This window comes from Macaca nemestrina, chromosome 1 (assembly GCF_043159975.1).
Source record: "Macaca nemestrina isolate mMacNem1 chromosome 1, mMacNem.hap1, whole genome shotgun sequence".
NCBI classification, from domain to species: Eukaryota; Metazoa; Chordata; class Mammalia; order Primates; family Cercopithecidae; genus Macaca; species Macaca nemestrina.
The window spans coordinates 70,242,634-70,255,345 of NC_092125.1; the positions used below are offsets into that span (position 1 = coordinate 70,242,634).

Consider the following 12,712-nt stretch of genomic DNA (forward strand, 5'->3'; position numbering starts at 1 on the left):
CTTTTCACTGTTTTGTTTGTTTGTTTCCTATTCATGGAACAAATGTTTGAGGATCTACTCTGTTCAAAGCACTATAAAATCTAGTGAAGAAAAAGTAAGACATAAAATTTATCCTCAAGAGTCTTGAAGTATAAGGGGAAATTAGATGAATATATTATGCAATGGAAGAAATCCTACCCTGGGCTGGAGAGAGAGGGTCTTATAAAGGTGTTTTACTGTCAGTTGCACATTGGCTGCATTCTTTTTTTAAGAAATGTTTTCATCAAATTTTTTTCTCTTGATATCGCCATTTTCATACCAAGTATTCAGACTGAGTTCATGAGATTGGATCTAATCTAAAGCCTCTTTCTAGGGTTTTGTTTTTCTGCCAGTGTCCAGTTCCCTTGTATTTCACGGATAAAGCTAGACCATCTGCTTCAATAGGCAATACAGTGATAAAACTTGCTAGAATATATATGCTGTCTATATCCATTTGACCACTAGAAATAACAAGAGCCAAGTAATTTGTTTTTTTTCCTCTGGCAGTGGCTATTTTCAATGGACACCAGAACTCTACCTTTTATGTAAAATCCAGCCTTAGTCCAGATGACCAGTTTTTAGTCAGTGGCTCAAGTGATGAAGCTGCCTACATATGGAAGGTAAGCTGCTAAACTTCACCCACAAATGTTAGACTGAAGTATTCTTGCAAATATTTGTTCTGTCCAATATGAGGTAAGTTTAATGTAACCACATACTCTACTATTCCTACGTCAGATATTTAGTAAAGGTTGCTCTTGGCTCTTAATATAGCTGAAACCTTACTCTGCTACAGAATGTATGACACTTTCAGGGCCATAGCTTGTCAGAAATTGACAATTTGTATCCTCTGTTTCACAAATGATTAGGAATTGAGAATTCAGAGGGTAGTAAGAACCTTAACTACTTTGTTCCTGCATCCTGGAAAATATGCTGTACTGACTTTCTGCCCTGTGTTTTCAAACTCTCGTTCAGAATACAGTATTTTGATCCTTAGGATCCTGTGTTTGAATCACCCATGGAGCCTTGCACAAAACAGAAACTCAAAACTATTTGTGTGATTAATTTAATCTTTATTCTCTTGTTACAAGTAGCTGATCTTCAGGCTACAAGTAGATATGGCTGCTTTCTCAGGTTTTTATATATTTAATAGCATTATTTAATAATCTTTTTTTTTTTTTTTTTTTTTTTTTTTGGGATGGAGTCTCGCTCTGTCACCCAGACAGGAGTGCAGTGGCATGATCTCGGCTCACTGCAAGCTCCGCCTCCCAGGTTCATGCCATTCTCCTGCCTCAGCCTCCCAAGTAGCTGGGACTACAGGCGCCCGCCACCACGCCCGGCTAATTTTTTCTGTAGTTTTAGTAGAGATGGGGTTTCAACATGTTAGCCAGGATGGTCTCAATCTCCTGACCTCATGATCTGCCCAAGTCGGCCTCCCAAAGTGCTGGGATTTCAGGGTGAGCCACCACGCCTGACCAATAATCTTTTAATTAACTTTTTTTAATAACAGTAATTCTAAAGTGTCTACTGTAAGCTAAGAAATTTAAAGCTGTCCATTTGAAGCCCAGTGGAGAAAATAAAAATATTACACAACAGGTAGCACTTATTACTGAAAACTGTCTCTTGAAGGAATAATTAATTATGGAAATGTTCTGGGAATTCAGAGAACAATCATTAACGCATTGTTTACCCATGACTAAGAATTAGTTATCTTCTAGATCTCGCTGTAACTTCATTAATGTCTTTGACATTGGTGAATTGAATGATTAGAGTTCACATATTTTGGGTTTTAAAGTCATAACGTCTAAAACTTCATAGATCCCATAGTTTTGATAGTATCAAACCCTTCTCAAGAGAAAGTTGTATCATTCTTTATCCTGCCAAGCTCTAGAAAGTAATATTGCTAATTTTTTTTAGGACGGGGTAAAACCTGTTTAGTATGAAGCATAATTCTTCAGCTTAATTTCTTCCAGTCCTGAGGGAAGTACAAAAAAAAGTGGTTTCTATATAACTAGAGTTGCGAAAATGCAACACTGCTTTATTAAAATTTTAGTGACAACATCCTAAATAGTCACAAGGTGGAGATATTGCTCTATCTAAGATGCTTCTATGCTGGGCCTGCCTTTTTCTACAAGCATATTTCTTTCGTTATATTTTTAAATGAAAATTTGCCTATAAAATATATACTTGAGACTCCATCACAAGATGGAGTTTCCTTTTTAGAGTATTCTTCTTACTTGAGATTTTAACTTTAACAATGTTATGTCACTGGCACTAATGCTCTTATATTTTAAATTTTCAGTTTCAAATTTGGTCTTAATGCTTATTTTGCTACCTTTTTCCTTTCTTCTTTGCTCACTGTCTTACCTGTGTTTCCTTCTCTACTTTGGCTCCCAACTTAACTAGAGGATTTTATTCCTACCACAGGTCTGTATCTTTTAAAGTTTGTTTCTTCTTAAAAAAAAAAAAAATTGTTTTCCAAACATAACAAAAAGCATGTAAAGAATAATTCAAAAAATATGCATTGATCATTCTTTTTAAATTATTCTTAATAAGTTTTAATTATATGTACATAATTATGTATACAATTACGTGTGTGTTGTATAGTTTTCTTGATACAGTTTTAAAATTCTTAATAAATTTTTAAATTATATATATACATAATTATGTGTACAATTATATATTATGTGTATGTGTGTAAAGTTTTCTTGACAATTCTTAAAGTTCCTTCCTCTTCTCTAGCGCAAAGGCCTTTTTAAAAGGCCTTTTTAAAACCTTCAGGGAATGAAGGTTGAGGGAATACTTCCTGCCTTTAAAGATATACACTAAATATAGTTGGCCGTTGTTTCTAAGCCATTTTCAGACAACCAATCAGTGGCTACCACATACATGGGTCACCCTTTTTTAATTCCTAGGCTGGATCACATGTCAGTGTTGAATGACGTGGTTCAGATGTGATGTTCTTCTGCCTGTCCACACATAACTCGGTGTACAGGCTCTGATATTTGAGATCCTGGCAAGCTTGCACCTCCTAAAATTGAATTTGCCTAGTGAGGTGGCTCAGTTTCTCTTTTCCATGATTAAAAAAAGGAGGAGTAGTATTTTAAGAGCAATTCCATTCAAGCTGAATATCCAGGCTGTTAGATTGCTCTTCTACGTGTTAAAAAGTCAGAATTATCTTAAGTATTGGAATTTGTTCTATGCTAAAAAGCCAAAAGCCCATGGGCACAAGAAAACAAAATAGAAGGGAGTTTTGTATCTTAAGACAGAAAAGAATGGCTTTTTAATCCTCACTACTGCCCAGCAAAGGGGAAATATAATATATTCAGACTGATATTGAGGTCTAAGACTTTAAAAGATTTAATATTATACCTTTTTTTTATTTCCTAACTATTGTCCCACCCTCACCCCATCCTCTTTTCTCTGGTTTGTTTCTGATATAGCCACTGAATAGCATCGAAGTGGTTATAAATAAACTGATTTGGCATAGTCATTCTACCACTGACTGGTGAAACGTTGAGCCTGACACTTTAGGAAGTGTAAATGATCTCATGGCAGAAATAAAGATTAGACTTGGTTTCCAACTGGGCAGAGAAGAGATTTTGTGAGAAAAAGTGCTGATCTTCTTTGTATGTTTCAGTACACAGAATAACTTTATGAGATCTGTAGGTTAGAGCCATTTACTTCTAGAGGTACCTTCATAGTTCTAGGAGATTTAACTTTGGGATTCCTTGTGCCTTGAATTGAAGTCTTTATTTTACAAAAGGTAGAATATGTAAGAGAGGACAGTCTTCTGTGTCTGAGTATCTCCAAAATGCATGGATATAAATGTCTCTTAGATTTAATAGTCTTCTTCCTACTTAAAAGGGAAAGGAAGCTTTAAAAAATGAAGTTATATAATTATGATAATGTTCTTATAATAATGTAGGGACATAAATAAAAACGTATTTGAATAAAAATGAAGGATTTAAAAGTCACCTGAATCTCATTAGAAGAAATGAATCTTTCTTGAAGTAGTCATACTATACCCTAGGATAGTCTTAAACTATCAAAGCATAGAAGTTCATAAAAACTTGTTAGACATTCGTTTCTCATTTTAACCCATAACATGCCCTTCCCTCAACTTTTCTTTATTGAGACAGAATTCATATAACATAAAATTCACCATTTTAGTCATTTTAAAGTTTACAATGGAGTACTTACTATTGTAATCACAGTGTTGTACCAACATCACCACTGTTTGATTCCCAAACATCATCACACCAGAAAAAAAACTGTGTCCTTTAACAGTTAAGTCACTCTCTAATCCCCTCTTCCTCCCCAACACCTGCTAAACCTCATTCTGTCTCTATGGATTTGCTATTCCAGACATTTCGTATAAGTGGAATCATAAAAAATCAGCATTTTTTGTCTGACGTCTTTTACTTAATATCATCAAGGTTCATCCATGTTATATAAGTAATATGCATTGTGCGGATAGACCACATTTTGTTTATTCATTCATCAGTTGATGGATATTTGAGTTGTTTCCATTTTTTGACATGAATAAAGCTGCTATGAACATTTGTGCATAAGTTCTTGTTTAACATAGGTTTTTAATTCTCCTGGGAGTATAGGAACAGAATTCTATTCCTAAGAATAGAATTGCTGGGTCATATAATTGTTTAACTTTTTGAGGAACCTTCCTCCCACTTTTAATGCTATGTAAAGTGCCTGGATTAGACTTTTACTGTCGTCATTGATACCTTGTTATCATATTCCAAAATGTTTTTCTTATGGGTCTGTTTCTTTTTTCTCTGAAACCCTATAGATAAATGCAAAAATGTGCGTATATTCTATTGGTGGGTATTTCGGGGGTTTTTTGAAAACTTATTTTAATCCTTGGTGTACACATTTAGGTTCTTCTAGGTATTATAATACAGAAACTGAGGAAGGACCAATATCATGAAATTAAAAGCTAGAGGCAATAAGCAGGGTGAACCAATGGAAGAGAATAATGTGTTTCTACCAGGGATGCTCAGTAGGACTTGAGGATTTCCTCTCCTTTTTAATTTGCTGCTACCAGACCTGTTTGGACTTGGGTGAAGAGAAACTTAATAGACTGGGGCCTTCCCAAATGGAAGAGGAAAGGAAAATTTCTGTGACTGCTGGGATAGTTAGAGACGATCTTTAAAGTCTTTTCTAAAATATTTTACCTTGTGAGAACGAATTATCTCTGTGCCATTGTAGGAGTAGGCAGTAAGTGAGGTTCCTGTGGATGTGGAAAAAGCCTCCTTTTTGTTAAATTTTAATTTACTCAGCAAGACAGGTTAGACTCTGCTCATTGTATTCTTTTGCTTTTTGAATTATTGCATATGTACCATTTAAACCATTTAATGATTGAGTTGAATAACCTTATCAATCAGTGTGTCAGATCTCTTAACTATAATATGGGGAATCTATTAAGTTTACTTAGTCATTCCCACAAATAATCATTCCAGAGTCACCTCCACTTTCTTCATACAAATGAGCCATGATTCAGAGCCTCAGGAAAATGGAAAGAGAATAACTTCTCTCAGCCCCAACCTCCTTGCTCTTTTGAAACACACATGCTAATAATAGTTATGTGAGTTTGTACTCCTTATTGTGCTGATTAATTCCCATGGCCTATGAAAGAGATTGACATCTCTTGAATGAGTCAGCTGTATGATGCTGTCAAATGCACATAACTGGTGGCACCTGATGATGGAAAAATACGATTCTTAGTCATGTGTACAGGACAGTACAATGTGACCCTTCTTTCTACATTAAAATTTATTAAAATGTGAGTGACACTTACTTGAAAATTCAAAACTTCTCTCAGAAAATTAACTGAAATAAAGTTTTAGAGGAAAAAAAATGTTTTTCCAGAAAGGATACCAAAGTGCCATGTAAAATATAGTTTATATCCCTTCAGAATGAAGGTTATCCAACTCAAAATGAAGGAGTATAACTTTGGGTTTTGGTAAAAGTTACTGACCAGCTCTGTTGGGACAAGAGAACGGTCTTGTTTTGGAAGGAAGACCGTCGTTTTGTCCCAAGAGAGCTGGTAGCATGTTTTGGAAATCTGCAAGTTTCACAGTTAATTTAGTATTCCTAGAAGTAGCTGACTAGAGATCTGACAATGTCTGTGCTGTGTAAAAACAGGACTGAGTTGTCAAGTTGACTACTTAAGGATGGATAACATCCTTGCAGAAAGTTTACCACCTAAGGAATGAGGGACAATGCCAGTCTTGAATTTTAGTCAAAATATATATGGCTAGGTTGTCCTGATATGAAATAAGAACTATCCTTGTGTGTAAGCTCATATTATTTACTTATTTTGGCTGTTTTCATTGTGTTTTCCCAGATCAGTAACAGAAATATTTCATTGCCCATTGGAAATCTTTTTTTTTTTCCCCCAAACTATATCTAGGCAGGTCTAGTGGCCTTTGGTAACAATCCTAAAACTCTCTAAGACACACTTCTGAATTCAAAGGCCTCTATCTGGGAAATCTAACATTGCTTTGCTGACTTGTTTCTTTTTGATTGGACTAGGTCTCCACACCCTGGCAACCTCCTACTGTGCTCCTGGGTCATTCTCAAGAGGTCACGTCTGTGTGCTGGTGTCCGTCTGACTTCACAAAGGTTTGTAAATGAATCTCTATAGTTGGTTTAAAATGTAGATCACAGGTTTATAGGTTTTTCTAAGGTTTGTTTTGAGAATTATATAAATTTTTATGTTTGAGATTTTAAAGATCTAGGTGCCATCCAGGATCTATATTCACATTACTCAAGCATATTCTGCTTTTCTCTACCCATACCATAATGGTATTATGCCCTGTGAAATAAGGATAGATTTCTGGTTCCATAGAGTTATTTCTTTCCTAAATGTAGAATTAAGTTGTTAACTTAATTAAAGTTTTCTATTAAAATCTAAGATAAAAATACAATCTAAGGTGAGAACTAGTCTTTTTTACTTTTTAGATACTATCAATGTAGTATATTAAAGGTAACATCTTGACAGCCTCATTTGGGTTTTCACATATGACTAACAAAATGGTTACTGTGAAGTCTTAACATGTTAGGTTATCTGTTGCTAAACTATGTAAGTAGGTCTGAAATGTTTTAGATACTCCAGAAAGAAGACAATATGCCCACCTTTTAATTTTTTTATAGCGACACTTTAAGAAACAAAAAAACCCCTAAAATGTAGAAAGGCCAGAAACATTAAAACCTATGTATATATTGGAATTTCATGTAATAGTAGCTCAAGTTCCGGTCATTCTCCCAACCCCCATTGCCTCTGGTCTTTGAGTTATTCTGGGTTTTACAGGACATCTTATTTCTGTGGAGGTCTCCCCTTTCACGTATGACATTTTGAGGTTTTGTTGCCTATTGTTCCCATCTGTTTTTTATCTTCCAGAAACTTCTCATGGTCTGGTCTATTTGTGGCATCCCTGCTAGCTTCCAGTATTGCTGTGGATTTCTCCTTATTCTTGTTACCATTTCTGTGCTCAACTTCATGGCAGACCTTTTCTTTTTTTTCAGTCATTACTTTAATCACCCTAAATTACATGTTAATGATGTTTTTTTCTCTGAGATTCCATGTAATTTCTAGTGAAATGTCTACTTTTAACATGGAGTGTTGCATCTTCATGGACTTACTAAGTTGAATGATTTTCGAATTATTCAGTTAATTATGTTATCTTTTTTCAATCGTCATATATTATCCTTACCCCTATGCATCTCAGACATCATATATTAATTATCCTTATTTCCTGTGCTCAAAGGAAATACCAGGGCTGTTTATCTATACTAATGTATTGGCTACTTTTTTAAGTCTTTTAAAAATAATTTCATCCCAAGCCTAGAATTAGGAAAGTAGGATATGGTTTGTGTTGTTTTTGTGTTTTTAATGTCTGACATTTAGAATAAGAGAAAGCTTGGTTTAAATTCTAGCTCCTCCATTTGATTGTGGTTACTTTGGGCAAATAACTTTATTCCCATTTTGCATATGAGATTATTTGAGTACAAAGCTTTTAGAGTGTGAGAATTAAATAAGATAAAGAATGTAAACTACCAGACACACAGTAGATGCTCTGTAAATAACTATTGTTAATAAACTATAGAGGAACTGTGAGATTCCAAACATTTCATATTGAACAGTTAAATATGTGTATCTTCTTTTGGCCTCCCAGTAAGGAAAGGAAAAAGCTGCCAGTCTCTTGGGGGCCAAGACTTAAGAGAACGTGTATTCTTTTTTTCTTTCTCTTTAGTGACTGAAATAGAGAAATTATATAAACAAATGCTGAGGAACAGCTCTGGTACCAGTGGCCATTTGCCACAAGCTCTTCAAGCTGGACTTTCTCTGCCATAAAAGGCTTGGGACCAAGATCGAGAATAGTCAGATATTTTTAAAGGGGCAAAGGTTATTTTTTAACTTCTTTCAGCCTAGTGAACTTGTTGTTTTCCCAGATTGCTCCTTTACCTATCTGAAAAAGAATTTCAAAAGGAATGGTTTCCTTCTACTTGTCACAGCCTACTAGAGACATGGGCCAAGTCTGATCTTGCAAATGGTGCCATTACTTTAGCAATGTGGCACAAAATGCAGAATTCAGAAGAAAATTGTAGAAATTGAATGTTGGTAACATATACTGATTGATTATTTAACAGAAGCGTAAAAAGGGTGTCTTAATTATATATTTTGTATTTATACAGAAGATAATAAAGAGCCAGGTTTTATAGCAGAACTTTAGATTAGATAAGAAATGACCATTAACAAAAGACATACTAGTAGAATGTATATGAAGAAGAAACTAAAGAGTCAGCTTTGTTGGAAATCTGGAATGATTCCTGAAAGCAAGAAATGGATGTACATGATCTTTCAGATATTATTTTCTATATCCTGTTTATTAGACAAAATAATTCTCCAGTCACAAGTCCTTAAGACACACCTGTTTTTTTAATGTATTGTGAATCTTTGATTACAATTTCTTAATTCCCTTCTTGGTGCTTCCTCTTAGATTGCTACCTGTTCTGATGACAATACACTAAAAATCTGGCGCTTGAATAGAGGCTTAGAGGAAAAACCAGGAAGTGATAAATTTTCCATGGTGGGTTGGGCGTCTCAGAAGAAAAAAGAGTCAAGACCTGGCCTAGGTAAGGATATCATGTACTTTCCAAGTTTTTTATGGTTTGACTAGTTTAATCCTATAGTACAGAGTAATAAGCTAGATTTGATCTTGCTTTGGTATGTTTGGTATCTTCTTGCCATTCATTCTTTTTGATAAGTACTTCCCAAGCACTACCATGTTTATCATTTATACAAGGTACTACAGTGGTGGATTTATTCAACAAGTATTTCTTAAACACCCAGTATGTGCTGGGCCCTGTTCTTAGTTGCTAGGGATTCAGCAATGAACAAAATAATTTTAAAAATCCTGAAGATGTAAATAGAGCTAACATATGAGTGTGAGAGGCAATAAACAAGATAAAAAAGTAAAATATATACTGTGTCAAATAACAATAAGGGCTTAGGAATAAAGGAAATAGGAAAGGGAGAAGGGCAAGGGTAAAGTATGCTATCAAAATTTTGTATTAGGTGACCAGGGAGGCCTCAATTAAAAGGTGGCATTTGAGTAAAGAAAGTGAAATAGTAAGCCATGTAGATATTTTAAAGAAGAGTATTCAAGGCAGATAAAAGTACACAGGCCCTAAAGCAGGAGCATGCTTGGCATATTTTCTCTTCCTCAGAGAGGCTAGCTTGGCTGGCCCCTAGGGCTGGAGCAGGCAAAGGAAAGGGAGGGAATAGTAGTAGAAAATTAAATTCTTGTGAGATTTTGGCTTTTATGTTGATAGACAGAAGTCCACCAGAGGGTTTGGAGCAGAAGAGTGTCATAATTTGACTTTTAACTTGATCATTCTTACTCCTGTGTTGAGGATAAATAGTAAGGTAGTCAGGATAAAAGCAAAAAGCTACTTTTAAAAAGCCATTGAGATAATCCAGGAGGTGATGATGGTGACTTAGACCAGAGTAGTAGCAGAAGCTATGATGAGAAGTCATTCAATTTTGGATATATTTATAAGACAGAGCCAACAGAATATGTTGAGGGATCAGATGTGGTGCTGTATGGGAGAGTTATCAAGGATGACTTCAGAGGTTTTGTTTAAGAAGCTAAAAGGATGGAGTTTCATTAACCTAGATAAATATCCCTGCAGGAAGAGCAAGTTTGGGAGGTAACAGCTGGAGTTCCATTTGGACATGTTGTTTGATATGATTATTAAACACCCAAGTGTACATGTCAGGGAGACATTTAGATGTTCAATTCTGCAGTTCAGGATTGAGACTGTAGATGTGAGGTTCATTATCACACAGGGTGAAGATAGGTATAGATAGAAAAAATTAGGCCTGGTGTCTTGGGGTACCCCGGTGTGTAGAGGTTGAGGAGGTGACAAATACCATTAAAGCCTACTGAGCAGCCACAACCAGAGAAGTAAGAGAAAAACTAGGAGAGTGTTGTACCCTGGAAGCCAAGTAAATAAGAGGAGAGAGGAATGAATTTGATCTGATGTTTCTGGCATACCAAATAAGATGAGGCCTAAAAACTGACCATTGGATTAGGCAGTTGTAGGGGTTATTTGGTGACCTTAATGAGTGTCATTTTGGTGGTATGGTGGCCTGATTGGTGTCATTCATGTGTATGACTTGGGGACTACAAGTATAGACAGTTCTTTCAAGGAGTTTTGTTATAAAGGAAAGAAGAGAAGTGAAGTGGTAGCTGGAGAAAGAAGCAGGGTTGAAGTTTGCTGGGTTTTTTTTAAATAGGAATATAACATTTCGCAGTGATTGGCAGGATCGTATAGAGAGGGGGAAATTGATGCAGGGGAATTTGCTAGAGCAATGTTAAGCATGAGGGGATACTATCTGATACGCAGTAGGAGGGTAGGCCTTTGCCAGGAACGTGGATAGTTGATCCACAGTAATTGGAGAAAAGGTGGAATATATAAGCATGGTGCAGGTAGGCTACTGAGAGATGGTGGGGAGAGAGGTGGAGAGATGAGATGGCCATAACTTAATGGAAGCTTCCTTCTGTTCTGATGTTAAAACGTGAATCAGGGTTATTAACTGTGAATAAGGATAAGGGAGAAAGGGAGTAGAGATTTTAGAAGAGATAAGAAAGTCTGAAATAGTCACTGAGAGAAATAGAGGAATAAATGGACAGGAAAATATGATTTTTGGGCTTCAAGAGTCAACTTGAGGCTAGCAGTAATTAATTGAAAGTGAGCACTCCACATGGTTCTGTGTTTGCTATGCAAGTACAAGTATACTATAGGTAGGGAGCTGGATTTAACCAGGGATGTGGTTTAGCAATGCAAGTGAAGAAGGAAGTTGAGGGTGGATGCAAAGAGGATGATTATGACTATAGGATATAACCTTGGTAAGGAGGCATATTAGTCCATTTTGACACTGCTGATAAAGACATACCCGAGACGGGGCAATATACAAAAGAAAGAGGTTTAATGACTTACAGTTCCACATGACTGGAGAGGCCTCACAATTAAGGCAGAAGGCAAGGAGGAGCAAGTCATATTTTATGTGGGTGGCGGCAGACAAAGAAAGAGATTGGGCAGGGAAACTCCCCCTTATAATACTGTCAGATCTCATGAGACTTATTCGCTATCATGAGAACAGCATGGGAAAGACCTGCCCCCATTATTCAGTTACCTCCCACCAGGTCCCTCCCACAATACATGAGAATTCAAGATGAGATTCAGGTGGGGAAACAGCAAAACTATGTCAGGAGGGGAAGTGAGGACATAATGGGGCCAAGGGATAGTGTAAATGTGGTACTATCAATGGATTGAGGATAAAAGATTATTGGAATTGAAATACTAAAGGGAGCTGGGAAAATAAGTGGTGGGATGACTGAAATTAAGATAATGGAAGATTTCCAGGTATTAGTAATAATAAGATCAAGAATAAGTGGCTTAGGAAAGTGAAAGGACAAGATTATTATAGAAGAAGGAGGTCAAGAAACTGAGAAACCAAGGTATTGGAAAGATTATGTACATGGATTTTTTAATCACCACAAATTGACAGAGACGATGTTGAAGAGAGTAACAGTGAACCAAGAGCAAAAATCTTCAAGCAATGAGCCAGCCACAGTGGATCCTCAGGGTATCAATTTGTACTTACATGGTAAACACACAACCATGTGGAATGCTCACTTTCAATTAATTACTGCTAGCCTGAAGTTGACTCTTACTGGCCAACAATCATATTTCCCTGTCCATTTACTCTTATATTCTCTCAGTGACTGTTTCAGACTTTGTTATCTTTAAGCTTGAGGTTTAAGCTTAAAGATTCATTTTACTTCAGCCATCAAGGCCTAAGGTTAATGGGGAATTGAAGGTGAGAAAGGGAAAATATACAGGCCCATTTTTCTAATGACTTATTTAGTTGCTTATAAGATGCATAACTAGACTTCAGAGGAGTCTTTTGCTCTAAGTCTGGTTTCTGTAGTCTTTGATGGTGCTGCCTTATTTGTTTTTGCTCTTTGCTTTCTTTAATTTTTTTTTTTTTTTCTTTTTTTGAGACGAAGTCTCACTCTGTCTCCCAGCCTGGAGTGCAGTGGCATGATCTCAGCTCACTGCAACCCCTGCCTCTCAGATTCAAGCGATTCTCCTGTCTCACCCT

At 36.1% G+C, this 12,712-nt stretch overlaps 1 protein-coding gene across 4 annotated transcripts in view; it reads left to right on the forward strand.

The window, feature by feature from the left end:
• Positions 1-12,712, forward strand: part of LOC105493561 (denticleless E3 ubiquitin protein ligase homolog) — a 67,784-nt gene that overhangs the window by 35,619 nt on the left and 19,453 nt on the right. For all 4 annotated transcript variants that reach the window (XM_011761298.3, XM_011761299.3, XM_024796500.2 and 1 more), the window contains 3 exons: positions 526-638; positions 6,571-6,660; positions 9,039-9,174. In XM_011761298.3, coding sequence (XP_011759600.1) covers positions 526-638; positions 6,571-6,660; positions 9,039-9,174 — 339 coding nt within the window. The remainder of the gene's footprint in view (positions 1-525; positions 639-6,570; positions 6,661-9,038; positions 9,175-12,712) is intronic.